This window comes from Ceratotherium simum, chromosome 5 (genome assembly GCF_057802395.1).
Source record: "Ceratotherium simum simum isolate JZ-2026a chromosome 5, ASM5780239v1, whole genome shotgun sequence".
Classification (NCBI taxonomy): Eukaryota; Metazoa; Chordata; class Mammalia; order Perissodactyla; family Rhinocerotidae; genus Ceratotherium; species Ceratotherium simum.
In genome coordinates this window covers 18,648,719-18,661,086 of record NC_141904.1, presented here as the reverse complement: position 1 = coordinate 18,661,086, position 12,368 = coordinate 18,648,719, and the positions used below count along the sequence as shown (strand labels likewise).

The 12,368-nt window shown below is 54.3% G+C and overlaps 1 protein-coding gene across 3 annotated transcripts in view; it reads right to left on the bottom strand.

Moving 5' to 3' along the window:
• Positions 1–774: 774 nt before the first annotated feature.
• The window catches only part of RAB6B (RAB6B, member RAS oncogene family), a 57,706-nt gene continuing 46,112 nt past the window's right edge, over positions 775–12,368 (bottom strand). For all 3 annotated transcript variants that reach the window (XM_087430554.1, XM_087430555.1, XM_004419355.3), the window contains 6 exons: positions 9,201–9,254; positions 8,913–9,018; positions 7,026–7,137; positions 5,811–5,904; positions 2,736–2,802; positions 775–975 (listed from right to left, as the gene is read on the bottom strand). In XM_087430554.1, the coding sequence (XP_087286680.1) occupies positions 911–975; positions 2,736–2,802; positions 5,811–5,904; positions 7,026–7,137; positions 8,913–9,018; positions 9,201–9,254 (498 nt within the window). In that variant the 3' untranslated portion in view covers positions 775–910. The remainder of the gene's footprint in view (positions 976–2,735; positions 2,803–5,810; positions 5,905–7,025; positions 7,138–8,912; positions 9,019–9,200; positions 9,255–12,368) is intronic.

The window sequence follows — 12,368 nt, the reverse complement described above, 5'->3', positions numbered from 1 at the left end:
GCGGATTGGTTAAAACAGTTCAGAACTACGCCTGGTGCCCCTAGTCTATAAACCACACATAGACACAGCCCACAGTAGCCAACAGCACCCCGTCCTTCCTTCCAATGACCTCTTGCTCTGCCAATCACAGAGAACACAAGGTTGCCTGTGGCAAGTGCCCCCTTCGAGGCTTTTCAGGGAGGGGAAAGGAGAGGCAGAAGTAATTCCAGTGGGGCCTGCTGCTGGGCTCCCTGCAGGCCACCAGGCCTTCATTTCCGCTCAGGGCCATGGCTGATGTCCCACTCTGGCCAAGGAAGAAGGACAGAGTCAGAGCTGCCTCTTCAGAGGCTGTGTTGTTCAATCGGTGTTTCATTTAACCAGGTAGGGCCTGTTTGGTGGGGCCTGGTTGGTCTGGGCCAGATGGCCCGGGATTGGAGCTAAATTAAGCTGCCCAGTTAACTGTTGTAATTTACGAGGCTGGGGATGGCAGGAGGGCAGAGGTGACGAACAGTTCAAAGAGGACTGGAAGGAGGAGGTGTGTGGGAAAGGTTCTCTATAAGTTTACAAATATACAAAAACAAAAAAGCACATCTTTCAAATAAAAATGACTACATTTTTATCTGGCAAAAAGTTGTATACACATGATTTAAATTTTTTTTTTTTAAATTTTAACAGTTTTTGGCAATCTTAATAAAGTACAATATATTACAACCAAACCAAAAAATAGTTGTTTAAGTAACAGCTGTTAAGAGTGACGTGATCCCTGATGCCCAGCCTCCCTCCCCACCCCACCCTACTCCTAGAGACAGAGAGAAAAGAAAAATCCTCCCCTCTTGATAAGCTCGTTTCCCACCCCCCTTTAGGAAGCTAACCAATAGGAAGCAACACAACAAGCGAGTAGTGTCGAAGGAAGCCGGCAGGTCAGGCTGCATTAGCAGGAGCAGCCGCCCTCGCTGGCCGGGGGCTCCTGGGCTTTGTCCAGCTTGATGTCGATCACTGCAGGGGCCGGGCTAAGGAAGACAACTCTCAAGGAGAAGCTGCCACCTCCGCTCACGCCCTTGCACACCCCCCAGCTGCCCTGCACGGCCCTCTGTCCCTCCAGAAACCCACAGGGACTGGGCTCTCTGCTTGTCTCTGGGAGGAAGGATGCAGGGTCACCAGCTCCCACTACTCCTCCTATTCCCTGACCTTCCCACATCCCTCACCCCACCCACCTGAAGCAAAGGTGGTCCTGGGCTGTGGGACGGCCATCTAAATACAGGCGGGACAGACCCTCTCTCAGAAGCTTCCTGGTGACCGGTGGTGGAAAGCCGGCTCCCAGCCTCGGCCTCGGCCGTTACCTGTCAGCCCACCCCAAAGTGCAGTGGAAGTGGAGAGCCCACTGGCCAGGCCTGGGTCCCACATCTCAAAGCACAGGGCCTCGTGGGCCTTGCCCCAGTCGGCCGCAGCAACATCGACCCCTCAAGCTCTAGTCAGCGTGTGTCACTTAGATCTGAGGATGCCGCTGTAGAAGCCACATCCCTGGGGAAGGGCCTCAGCACAGCTCCCTCTCCAGCCTTTCCCTGGGGACTGTGGGCTGGAGAAGCGCCAATAAGAACCACCAGAGGAGTGGGTTCAGAACGCACAGCCAGGCTGTTCCCTCTCCTCTCCCCAGGCTGAAAACCCAGCCACACCAGGCCTGATCACAGCTCAGGATGAACAGAAGGGCTCCTCCCGGGTGGGTTCGGGGCCTGCCGTGGGGCTCTGCTGCAGGGGTAAGGGTGAGTGGTGTAAGAAGCACCACTACAGAACCTGTTGCTGGTATGTGTCCTAGGGATTCTTTTGTGGCCTCTATTTAAGGACTATGGGGGAGATTCTTTCCGCCTTAAGTACTATAAAAAGCCCTGCTTCTCCTAAAGATCACATTGTCCCTCCTTGCCACTTTCTGGTCTCTCAGCCATGGCATATATTTTTAGTATGAATTATCTCTGACTTTTCCTTGTTTTCCTATCTTTATGTTCCCTACACCCCAATTTTCTTGTGTGTGCAGGTACACACACACACACGTACATTTTTACCTTGTTTTGTGTGTATGTGTGTATATATACATAAACATATTTTTAATAACATGGCAGAACATAAATAAACAAGTAAATAGATAATAAACAACTGCCTTCCTTCCCATTGGGGAAATCAGACTACCTCTCTGAACCTCAACTTCAGCTTCTGGTGTTACCTGAGGTTTGGGTGGACTGTAGGAGTGGCATGCAGACTCTGTCCCCCGGAGCCGTGGGGAGCTGCAGGGCTGGGCCAGGGAAGCGGGCAGGAGTGGGGAGGAGGCATCTGTTGGGGGAGTTTTCTCCTGTAGAGTAGGTTGAAGCACCCTGAAATCATATCTCAATGTCTAGAAGTTTTCCCTGTGGAGGAGATTCTGCCTGTACCCATGAAATGCAGGGCGATGGTCACGGTAAAGAAGGGCAGAGTTACTATTCGTCACTCCCCCCACCACACTGTCACTCCATACACATCCTTCTGGTATCCCCACACTGTTTTAGAAGAAGCAGCTCAGATAGTTCTAGCTGGACGGGGCTCAAAGACCTTGGAGTTCAGCCTTGTCCCTGCACAGAGGAGGCCCCACAACATACCCATCAGCCAGGAAGGCTGGGTTGCAGAGCAGGTGAGTGTTTGTCCACTGTTCTAAAATACTAAGTGAATAAATCGATGGATAAATGGCTTCTCCAGCACATCTTTCACTCACTTGTCAAAGAAAAGGATACTCCCTTCTTTGCTTTTCTCCTGGACATTCTCCATTCCAGGCAGAGCCGATGCCACACGTCGGAAGAGCTGGAGAGAGGGGGAGATGCAGCATGAGCCCCAGCCCCGTCCTTCCTGTGTCTCCACCCTCTCACCTCTTCTCATCTCGACCTTGGACTTGACTCTCCTGCTGACTGTGCCCTGGGTGGCAGGGGCTGCACCTAACTTCTCTCCCTCACCTCACAGCGTTGGGCCCTGGCAGGCCTCTCACCCAGGCAGGCTAGCCATGGGGTCACGAGGGGCTGAGCATGGGTTATGGTGACTGTAAGGGACCTACCCCAGTGCAGAAAATGATCTAGGCCCTGGGAGACAAGTCCTTGGGTGGGCTTCTGTCCCACCGCCTGTGTGGGGACCAGGTGTGGGGAACTGACTTTTGACCTGCTCTTGAGACAAATGACCCTCTCCTCAGGGAGTCCTGCAAGTCCATGGGCATCGAGGCAGCTGGATGCTGGGAGCCAGGGCCACATGGTCACAGCAGAGAGACTTCTCTGAGAGAATAAGGACACAGGAGTGCGAACGTGACGCTGTGGGTTTGTTTGGGTGCAGGTGTGAGTGTGATATGTATATTGTGTGTAGAGGTGTGTGTGTAGATTGTGTGTGGTGTATGTGCGGATGTGGATGTGTGGTGTCTGTGTGTGAATTTGTGTAAACGTGTGAGGAAAGGTATGTGTACTGTGTGCATGTGCACGTGTGGGGTTTCTGTGCGTGTTCGTCTGTGTAAGTGTGCATGGGGAGAACTGTGTGGGGGTGTGTGTGCTGGGGCAAGGGCGGGCAGGGTGTCAGGTGGAGTGCTGGCAGACATGGAACCTAGGAGGTGACAACAAGCACAAGGCAGAAGTACAGGGAATCAGAAGATTCTAAACGCTTCCCCTTCTCCCCACAAACACCAACTGCAGGAACTCGGTGGGCTTTGGGCTTCTAAGTTCTCCACTGTGTGGGCTCTCTGAGGACAGAGCGAGTTTTACTCATGGTCTCACCCAGAGCCCAGCCCTATCAGAGCTCCCAGGCTCAGGAACAGGGCCAGAGGTGGTGAGGGCCTGAGTAGGGAAGTTGCTGGCGGGCCCTCTGTGGGCGGGCTGCAGAGCGGGCTCTGGAGTGGGGCAGGCAGAAGCGGGCGAGGGTGCAGAGGGCCCAGTCACTCTTCCTGAGCTTTCGTTCATGGCTTTGCCCCAGGCAGCTCCACTCTGCCTGTCTGACTGTCAGAAGGTCACAGCCTCTGCTGATGGCCAAAGTGCCTGTTAGAAGGAAGCTCTTGGGGTCACATGTGGGTCTGAGAGCAGACATGATCATGTTAGAGTCCAGGAGTCTGCACTGCATGAGACTCCTTCTCTGAACCACACAGAGTGTGAACTGACCACATTTAACTCCTGCCCAGACCATCGCCTGGCTTCCAGAACATTCTAGGAAGGGAGGCAGCAGCATCACCCTGACTCCTTCGGCAGAGGCTACCTGCCCTGTGGATGTCCTGGGACTTTTTCTGCTTCTCCACCCCCATGACTTTCCATCAGGGCCACACAGGGCAGCAGCCCAGTGTTTCCTGCATGCCTCCGGGGATGGGTAGCTCCCTCCTCCAGGAGACACCGTGACAGCCCCAGCCTTACATGGAAGGAGGCTGGGAAGGGGGTGGGAGTGAATGGAGCCATGTTGAGGGCACTCCAATTGGGGCGGGGGTCACTGAGTCCTGGGAGCTTTGGGGCCTCCCACTGTCTCTTCCTGCTCCTCTGCCACCCTCCCCACTGCCGCCAGCACTGCTCACGTGCGGTGAACCATCACTGCATCCAGGCCAACTGCTGCCTGGGCAGCTTGTTGAGTGTTCCCAGGCACCACTGGGGTGGCAGGGCAGAAGTGACACCCAGACAAGCCATGCTCCTCATTCAGTGTCCCCTCCCCACGCCACGGGCACCCCTCCCGCCGCACCTTTGCTCATGCTGTTGTCTTTGCCTGAACGCCCTCCCTCCTCGTCCCCTCTTCCTGGAAGGCAGGGCTTCCTAACCTTTTTTGACCCAAAGACCCCTCTGGCAGTCTGGTGAAGCCTATGGACTCCTTTTAAGTGTGTAAAATCAATTACATAGGAGCATAAAGGAAACCATTAGTATCGAAATACACTTCTAAGATCTTTAAACATACAAACTTGTGACACAGCAGCATTTGTGCTTCCCCGTGAACATGTTAAAGAGCAAGAGCTAGCAGTGGGTCTAATAACCACTGTGATACTGAGGTAGCGACACATGTCAAGTTCAAGAAACCCGCAGCACTGTGAGGTGACGAGAAAACAGCTGTGATTTCTATTGCGACAAACTAGGCACTCCAACTAGTGTGGAGGCTTGTTGCCCATGTTCATTGCTGAACGTAATGCTCAAGATCAGTCAGAGGTCAGTGAAGATGAAGGTGTAGACTTTTCCAACCCAAGTCCACTGACCTGCTGAATTCCATCCACGGACCCCTTGGGGGTCTGTGCACCCAGGAGAAGCTCCCCTGCTCCAGGCTCAGCACTCACTCTACCTCTCCACCGCTCCTCTGATGATTTTGGTTCACCAGGCCTCTCCCTCCTGCAAGCTCCAACCGCGCCACAGGTGGGCTCTTTTCTCCAAGCCTGCCTGGCCCTCTACAGCCTGAGCACTTGCCAAGGACAAGGCACGAACCCCAAACTGCTGATCAGATTGAACTGCCTGCACTCCCATCCCAAGTGAAGGAAGAGGCTGGGGAAACACTGCTCTCTCACCACCTGAAGTGGGTGGCTGGATACTTACAGCAAACAGCAGAGGCCATATGACTGGTTGCTGTGTGGCAGCTAATGATGACATTCTCCCACCACCCCCTGAGGGCCAGTGCTCCCTCCCTCTTGCATGCTTCACCAGCTCTGGAGGTTAGCTTGTCCCCCAGTAGGTGGGTTTATGGGTGCTCTGGTTGGCTGCCCCAACTCAGTCACTAATCCCTTGGGGCAAGGCAGGGCTGAGCCCCTGGCTGACCACGCCAGAAGCCACGTGTGGGCCCCCTTGGCCAAGCTGGGCCAGGAATGGGCACCAGGTGCATCCTACCTGCTTCACATTGTAGCCGGTCTTCGCACTGGTCTCGATGAACATGACGCTCAGTTCTTTGGCGCGCTGCTCCCCCTCCTCGATGGTTATCTGCCTGCAGATGAGGGAAGGGGGAGAATCAGCCCCTGCTGGAGGTGGAGGGAGCAGCCTGAGATGAGGAGGGCCGGCCCAGCAGGGCAGAGTTGCTGACCAGGCCCCTCAGTCGGCCCTGAGGACAGGGCTCCGACCCAGGGCTCCCTCCAGGATGAAGGGGGCACCAGGCACAGCAGGACACCAGCTCCTTTCCCTATTCCTTCCGTAGTATCTTCCGGTTTAGGAGCAGGCTTGCAGCAGGTGGGCTGGCGCTGTCCCATACCTGCCTTTCCCAATAGTCGCCACTGCCAAGCCTTCACTTGTACAGCCCTTCGAGCCACGTACCACCTCTCTGGGTGGTATCATCAGTTCCATTTTTCAAATGAGAAAATGGTTAAGGTTAAGTGACTTCCCCAAGGTCACCTACTTAGCAAAGGAGCTGGGCTTTGAGCCCCATTTTCTTTACTTCAAGGACAGGATTCTAACAGAGCAGGCTCTAATTCAGATTATTCCTTACATGGTCAGAGTATATTTCAGGAAGCCACAGTCCGTGACCCGTTGCTTTATCTGACCAAGTTGGGTCTGATAAGATGAGTGGAGAAATGTGTGTAAGTGGCACCTCAGTCAGCCCCGTGCCCTGGAAGCATCACACCCAGACACAATGATGGACCAGGAAATTGCGCAGGTTCACACCTGGGGTCCAGGACCTTCACATCCACACTGACATGGTACAGGCATTTCACGGGGGCAGGGACACAAAGCACAAGCAGAAGACCGTGGGAGCCCGAGGGACTGCTGTGTCTGCAGCTGTGCTGCGGCTGTGGCCATGGCCGAGTCCCAGACCACGCAGTGCTGGGCCAGCCAGGTGCACAGGGCTCCATGCAGACTGCACACAGAAGAGTGCCCCTGCCAGCAATGGAAGGTGGGGCTTCAGACATGGGATGCCTGTGGGTAGGCAGGGGTGTACCAGTGCTTTCAAAGCCTCCAGTGTCCCCAGGGGGTCTCTCCCAGATGCAGGGCGACAGGTCAGACAGGGTGCTCACCGCCCACGCATCCCAGAACTCCTCGTCCAGGAGGAGTTGCAGAGGCACGGAGGGCGGGCCCGGCCTGCCAGGCCCTGCATCTCCGCGCCCGCACACCTACCTCTTATCGGCTAGGTCCGTCTTGTTGCCCACCAGCATGATGATGACGTCGCTGCCTCTCTCCGTCCTGACATCATCGATCCACTTAGAGGTCTGTTGGAAGGAGTTGAGATCTGCAGGTGGAAAGCAGGGATAAAACTGGGAGTGAGCGCCAGCCCGGGTGGGAGACAGGAAAGGTGGGAAGGAGCGTGAGACCAGGAGCAGGAGGGAGGGGAGTGTGCACCCTGAGACACCCAGGAGGGGTGAGCACATGGGCCACACAGACCAGTGGGTCTGGGCCTCCCAGAGGAGGTCCACGGGTGTCTGTGGAGCTGCTGCCTGGGGCCCTGGAGAGACCCTCGCATTGCTGAGCCACCCTCTGGGGACAGAAGTCACCCCATCTGGAAGGTCGCTGTGTCATGATTTGCTACATGGGCAAGTGGTTTAGGGGCCCACCTGAGGGGCAGACCTGACTTTGGAGGCTCAGGGCAGAGTGAGAAATGGGTGCACTGGACGTGGCCAAGCTTGGAAACAGTGAGGGGACCTACAGCAGTCCCTAGGGGAGGAGGGCCCTACCCAGTGGCCTCCCTCCCAGGGGAGCTCAGGGGGGCTCCAGAAAGGCCAGAGGGGTTCCCGAAGTGAAGCCACAGGCCCTGCAAGTAAGAGGAGGGGCGAGGCAGCCCCAGGATCAGACGAAAGTAGGAGAGGCCAGGCCGCTTCAGGGCAGCCCCCTCCTCAGTCAGAAGATGTGACAGACCCACAGAGAAGCAGTTGCAGGGCGATGCCCACCACACAACAGCCCGCACGCCTGGCGGTGGGGAGGCAGTGTGTCCTGGAAGCCTGTTTGCCGCAGCCTGATCTCCCTTCTGCCCAGCATCAGGCTGCACGAGCCCCGGCCCGACAGGGGCCAGCTCCCGCCTGCACTCAGGTGTGCAGGGAGTGTGCAGTCGGGGAAAGCGGTGGAAAGAGGGGGCGTGCAGACCCGGGGGTAGCAGGCAGGGGCCATGCCCAGGGTGTCCTCCCACCACAGGCGTGACTGCAGTCCACGGGCTTACTGGGTGTGTTCCATTATACCCGCCTGGGCGGCTGGGGCTCTGCACCAGGCCCTGTCCCCTACCCCCCAGCTCCACGAGCCTCCCTCAGGGCTGTGCAGTCGCTCTCAAGACAGCTGCTTTGGCCAGAAGAGCCACAGTGTGTGAGAAGAGCAGCCCACCCACAGCCCTCCCAGACCCGCCTGACCTCCCCTCCCAGGGAGCCCTGTGAGGAGCTGGGAAGCCAGCTGACAAAACCACAGCTGCCAGGTCAAGGGTGGCCCAAGGACCAGTGTCTTCTCCCATCCTGACACAGGTCAGAGAGAAGTTGCTCTGTAGAGGTCTTTTTATTTATTTATTTATTTATTTATTTATTTATTTTTTCCCCCAAAGCCCCAGTAGATAGTTGTATGTCATAGCTGCACATCCTTCTAGTTGCTGTATGTGGGACGCGGCCTCAGCATGGCCGGAGAAGCTGTGCGTCAGTGCGCACCCGGGATCCGGGCCCAGGTCGCCAGCATTGGAGCCCGCGCACTCAACCGCTAAGCCACGGGGCCGGCCCTGTAGAGGTCTTTCTAACAGCCAGGGCCAGGGAGTGCACAGAGGAGCTGGGAGAAAGGCCAGCCTTGTGAGCACCTTGTGCTCACCTCCACACACAGGCTCCTGCTCTGAGCAGGGCCAACCTGGTCCTGTACACACATGCCTGTCACAGGAGGATGAGGGAGGTGGAAGACACGGTAGTGTTCAAAGGCAGCTCACCCCGCACCCCCGAGCACCTGCCTTCCTGCGTTCAGAGGACAAGCACACACGTGTGCACACACATGCACACAGAGGCTGCAGCCTGGAGCCCCTGTGAGCCGCCCAGGACCTAGACTCACTTGTGATGTCGTACACCACCACAGCCACCGTGGAGTCCCGGATGTAGCTGGGGATCAGGCTGCGGAACCTCTCCTGGCCCGCTGTGTCCCAGAGCTGCAGCCGCACCTGTCGCAGGGAGGGCAGGGGGTCAGCAGGGGCAGTGAGGTCCTTGTGCTGGGAGTGGGGCCGGGGGGTGGGGGTGCCGGCACTGCCAGCTCTGGGGTAGGCCCGGGCTCTCTCAGTGGGGCCCAGCTAAGGGCCCCAGGTGATAAGTTCAAAGGCACCCTCTCTGTCCTCCCAGTTCTCACCGTACGATCCTCCAAGTACATGGTTTTTGACAAGAAGTCAATCCCAATGGTTGCCTGTTAGAGAAAAGCACAGAAAGGTCAAAACAGAAAGGTCTCGGGCAAAGGGGCAAAAGCTCTGTGATCCATGCGGGGGTGACACTGTCAGCCAAAGTGGGGACACCCCCCCAACCAAGGTGGGTCCTGCTCTTCTGTCCCCGCCCCTCCTCCCCCACTCAACAGTGAATCCAATCGTCCCTCTCAGGGGAAACGAGTTTGAGCTAAACAAGGATGAGGATAGGTTTTTCGAGTGACACTCTTTGGAGAGGAAGAGAAAAGTGCTGTGGGAAGGGGGTGAGAGAGCCGGGGGAGGAGACTTCCCTGGGAACAAGGCCACTGGAGCGCATAGCTCCTGTGCCCTCAGGTGGCGGCCTCAGGAGCAGGAGCGGGGTGGTCTCCCTGCCCCAGTCTGCTTGGCCCCGTCTGCCTCCCTCCCTCACAGCCTCCCTTTGAGGCTCCTCCAGCCTCTCCCCTTGGCCCTGCAACTCACTCTCCTGGCCCGGGTTCACCACTGCCCCGAGTGGGCGGGGCCAGAGGGGAGCAGGGCGGCCTGTGTGTGGGGGCAGAGAGCAGCCGGCCTTCCTCGGGGGCATTGCAGACCACCCAGAGCAGCGTCTCCCTAGGGAACCCCACTGGCTCTTTTCTACCCAAACCAACACATTGGGAGCCAACTGTCCCTATGCCACACCTGTGCCCCCTCTGTCCTGACACTGGGAAAAAGCAGTTGGGGAGGGTGCAGTAGGCCTTGTGGCCAGACAGCTGAGACCTGCCACTTACTCACTGCGTGGCCTTGGGCAGGCCACCCAACCTCTCTTGAGCCTCAACTGCACCCAGTGTCTGTGACAGGAGCTAAGATACTGTCACTGTGAAACGGAGTCATTGCTACATAATTGATAATAATAAGGACTCAGACGCAGCTTGAATGTATAGGGCACTGGTTAAGGATAGTGTGGTACATCCATGTGATTAGAATTGTTGGCAGCCATTGAAAATCAAGTTCTTGAAAAATATTTAAGAATTTGGAGGAAATGGTCATCAAGCGAAAAAAAGCAGGTTATAAAACATCATGCATAATAAGACACCTTTTTATTTAACTACATCAGATTGACAAGAATATGACATATGATGCTTGAAATAATGCAAAGAAATGGTCTTTTAACACATTGCTGACTAGAATTTAAATTGCTAAATATTTTTTCAAAGTATAGTGCCCATATGTTTTACATTTAAAATACTCATACTCTTTGATTACCTGGTCCCTGCTGTAAGACTTTATCTCATAGAAATAATGTGTGTGACTATACTTAAGAGAATCTTTATTATAGCACTGTTATGGCAAAAGGAAAATGAGTTGGAAATGAAGAGATGTCTATGATTGTTTATTAACTGCAAAAAGAAAGTGTCAGAATAATGGTCCAATTTGATCCAATTTTTGTAAAATCAAACAGCAATAAATGTATATAAATACAAAAAAAAACACGCATAGTGTGATCCCAATTTGATTAACTCAAGTAGAGGTATAAGTATTTTTCATATTTTCTTAGATGTTGACACGAAGGGAATATGCTAAAGTCTTAATAGTGCCAGCCTGGGCAGTGACATTACAGGTGATTTTTTTGCTGCCATCATTATACTATTCTCTATTTTCTACATTTTCTACAATGAACATATATAATAGTTCCAGAAGCAGAAAAAAAAAGTATTTTTTTTGTTTTGTTTGTGTGAGGAGATCAGCCTTGTGCTAACATCTGCCAATCCTCCTCTTTTTTCGCTGAGGAAGACTGGCCCTGGGCTAACATCCGTGCCCATCTTCCTCCACTTTATATGGGACGCCGCCACAGCATGGCTTGCCAAGCAGTGCGTGGGTGTGCGCCCGGGACCCAAACCAGCGAACCCCGGGCCGCCGCAGCAGAGCGTGTGCACTTAACCGCTTGCGCCACCAGGCCGGCCCCAAAAGTATTTTGAAATAAAATTAAAATTAAAAAAATAAGCTTGGGGGCCAGCCCTGTGGCGTAGTGGTTAAGTCCTGCGTACTCTGCTTCGGCGGCCCGGGTTCATGGGTTCAGATCCAGGGCGTGGACCTATACCACTCATTAGCCACGCTGTGGCGGCGTCCCACATACAAAATAGAGGAAAATTGGCACAGATGTTAGCTCAGGGCTAATCTTCCTCACCAATAATAATAATAATAATAATAATAAGCTTAATTGTATGGAAAATTGTGCAGTGACTTCTAACTACAAAAAACACAACCAAAGAAAGCCCAAGGAAATAGGAAAAAACCCATGTCGGCAAGTCCCCCAGGCCAACTACAAACGTGCATGTACATTCACACCACAACTCATTCCACAAGGAGTGCGAGTGGCTGCATCCTCCTGGGAGCTTGCTTTATAATACAGGAATCATAAAATTCTAGAACATGGGTGGTCGACAAACACCTTAGACACAACCTAATCCCTTACTTTGGAGACAAAAGGACAGACCAGGGAAGTTAAAGGACACGCCTGGTGTGGCTTGGCCAATCAGTGGCAGAGCTGGGAGGCTCAGTGCTAAAATCTGGGCATCACTTGGGCTCTCTCTACCCCAGCTCTGCACACCTTTCCTGCACGGTGTAGCCACTGGGAACAAGTCTGGAACTGATGAGGGGCTTGTGGACTCAGCCTTGTTCCTTAATAGTCAAACAATATCCATTCATTGGTATATGTTAGAGTGACAATCCTTGTCTTCTGATACCCTTAAGGAGAAATGTGCAGAACAGGAGGAAATCTCTCAGCTCTCAGTGCTCAATGGGCTCCCCAGGGAGTGCCAAGCTCCTACGGAGTGACTCTTGAGCTAAAAACCAGGTGTACGAGCTCAGGACTGGTGATAGGGACTGCTGGCTGTCTCCAGTATAGTCTCTCTTTCTACAGTAATAGGACTCTGAATGTGTAGATGGACTCATGGCTGCCCCAAATAAAGACTGTATTTCCCAGCTTCCTTTGCAGCTGGGTGGCTAAGTTCTGGTCAATGGCACGTGAAGGTGATGTACGCATCTTCTGGGATGGGTCCTGCATTGCGGGGGAGGATGTCCACAGCTGCCCCCTTTCCCTTTCCCACTGCTTGGAATGACGATAGGTGGTGGCGAGTCATATT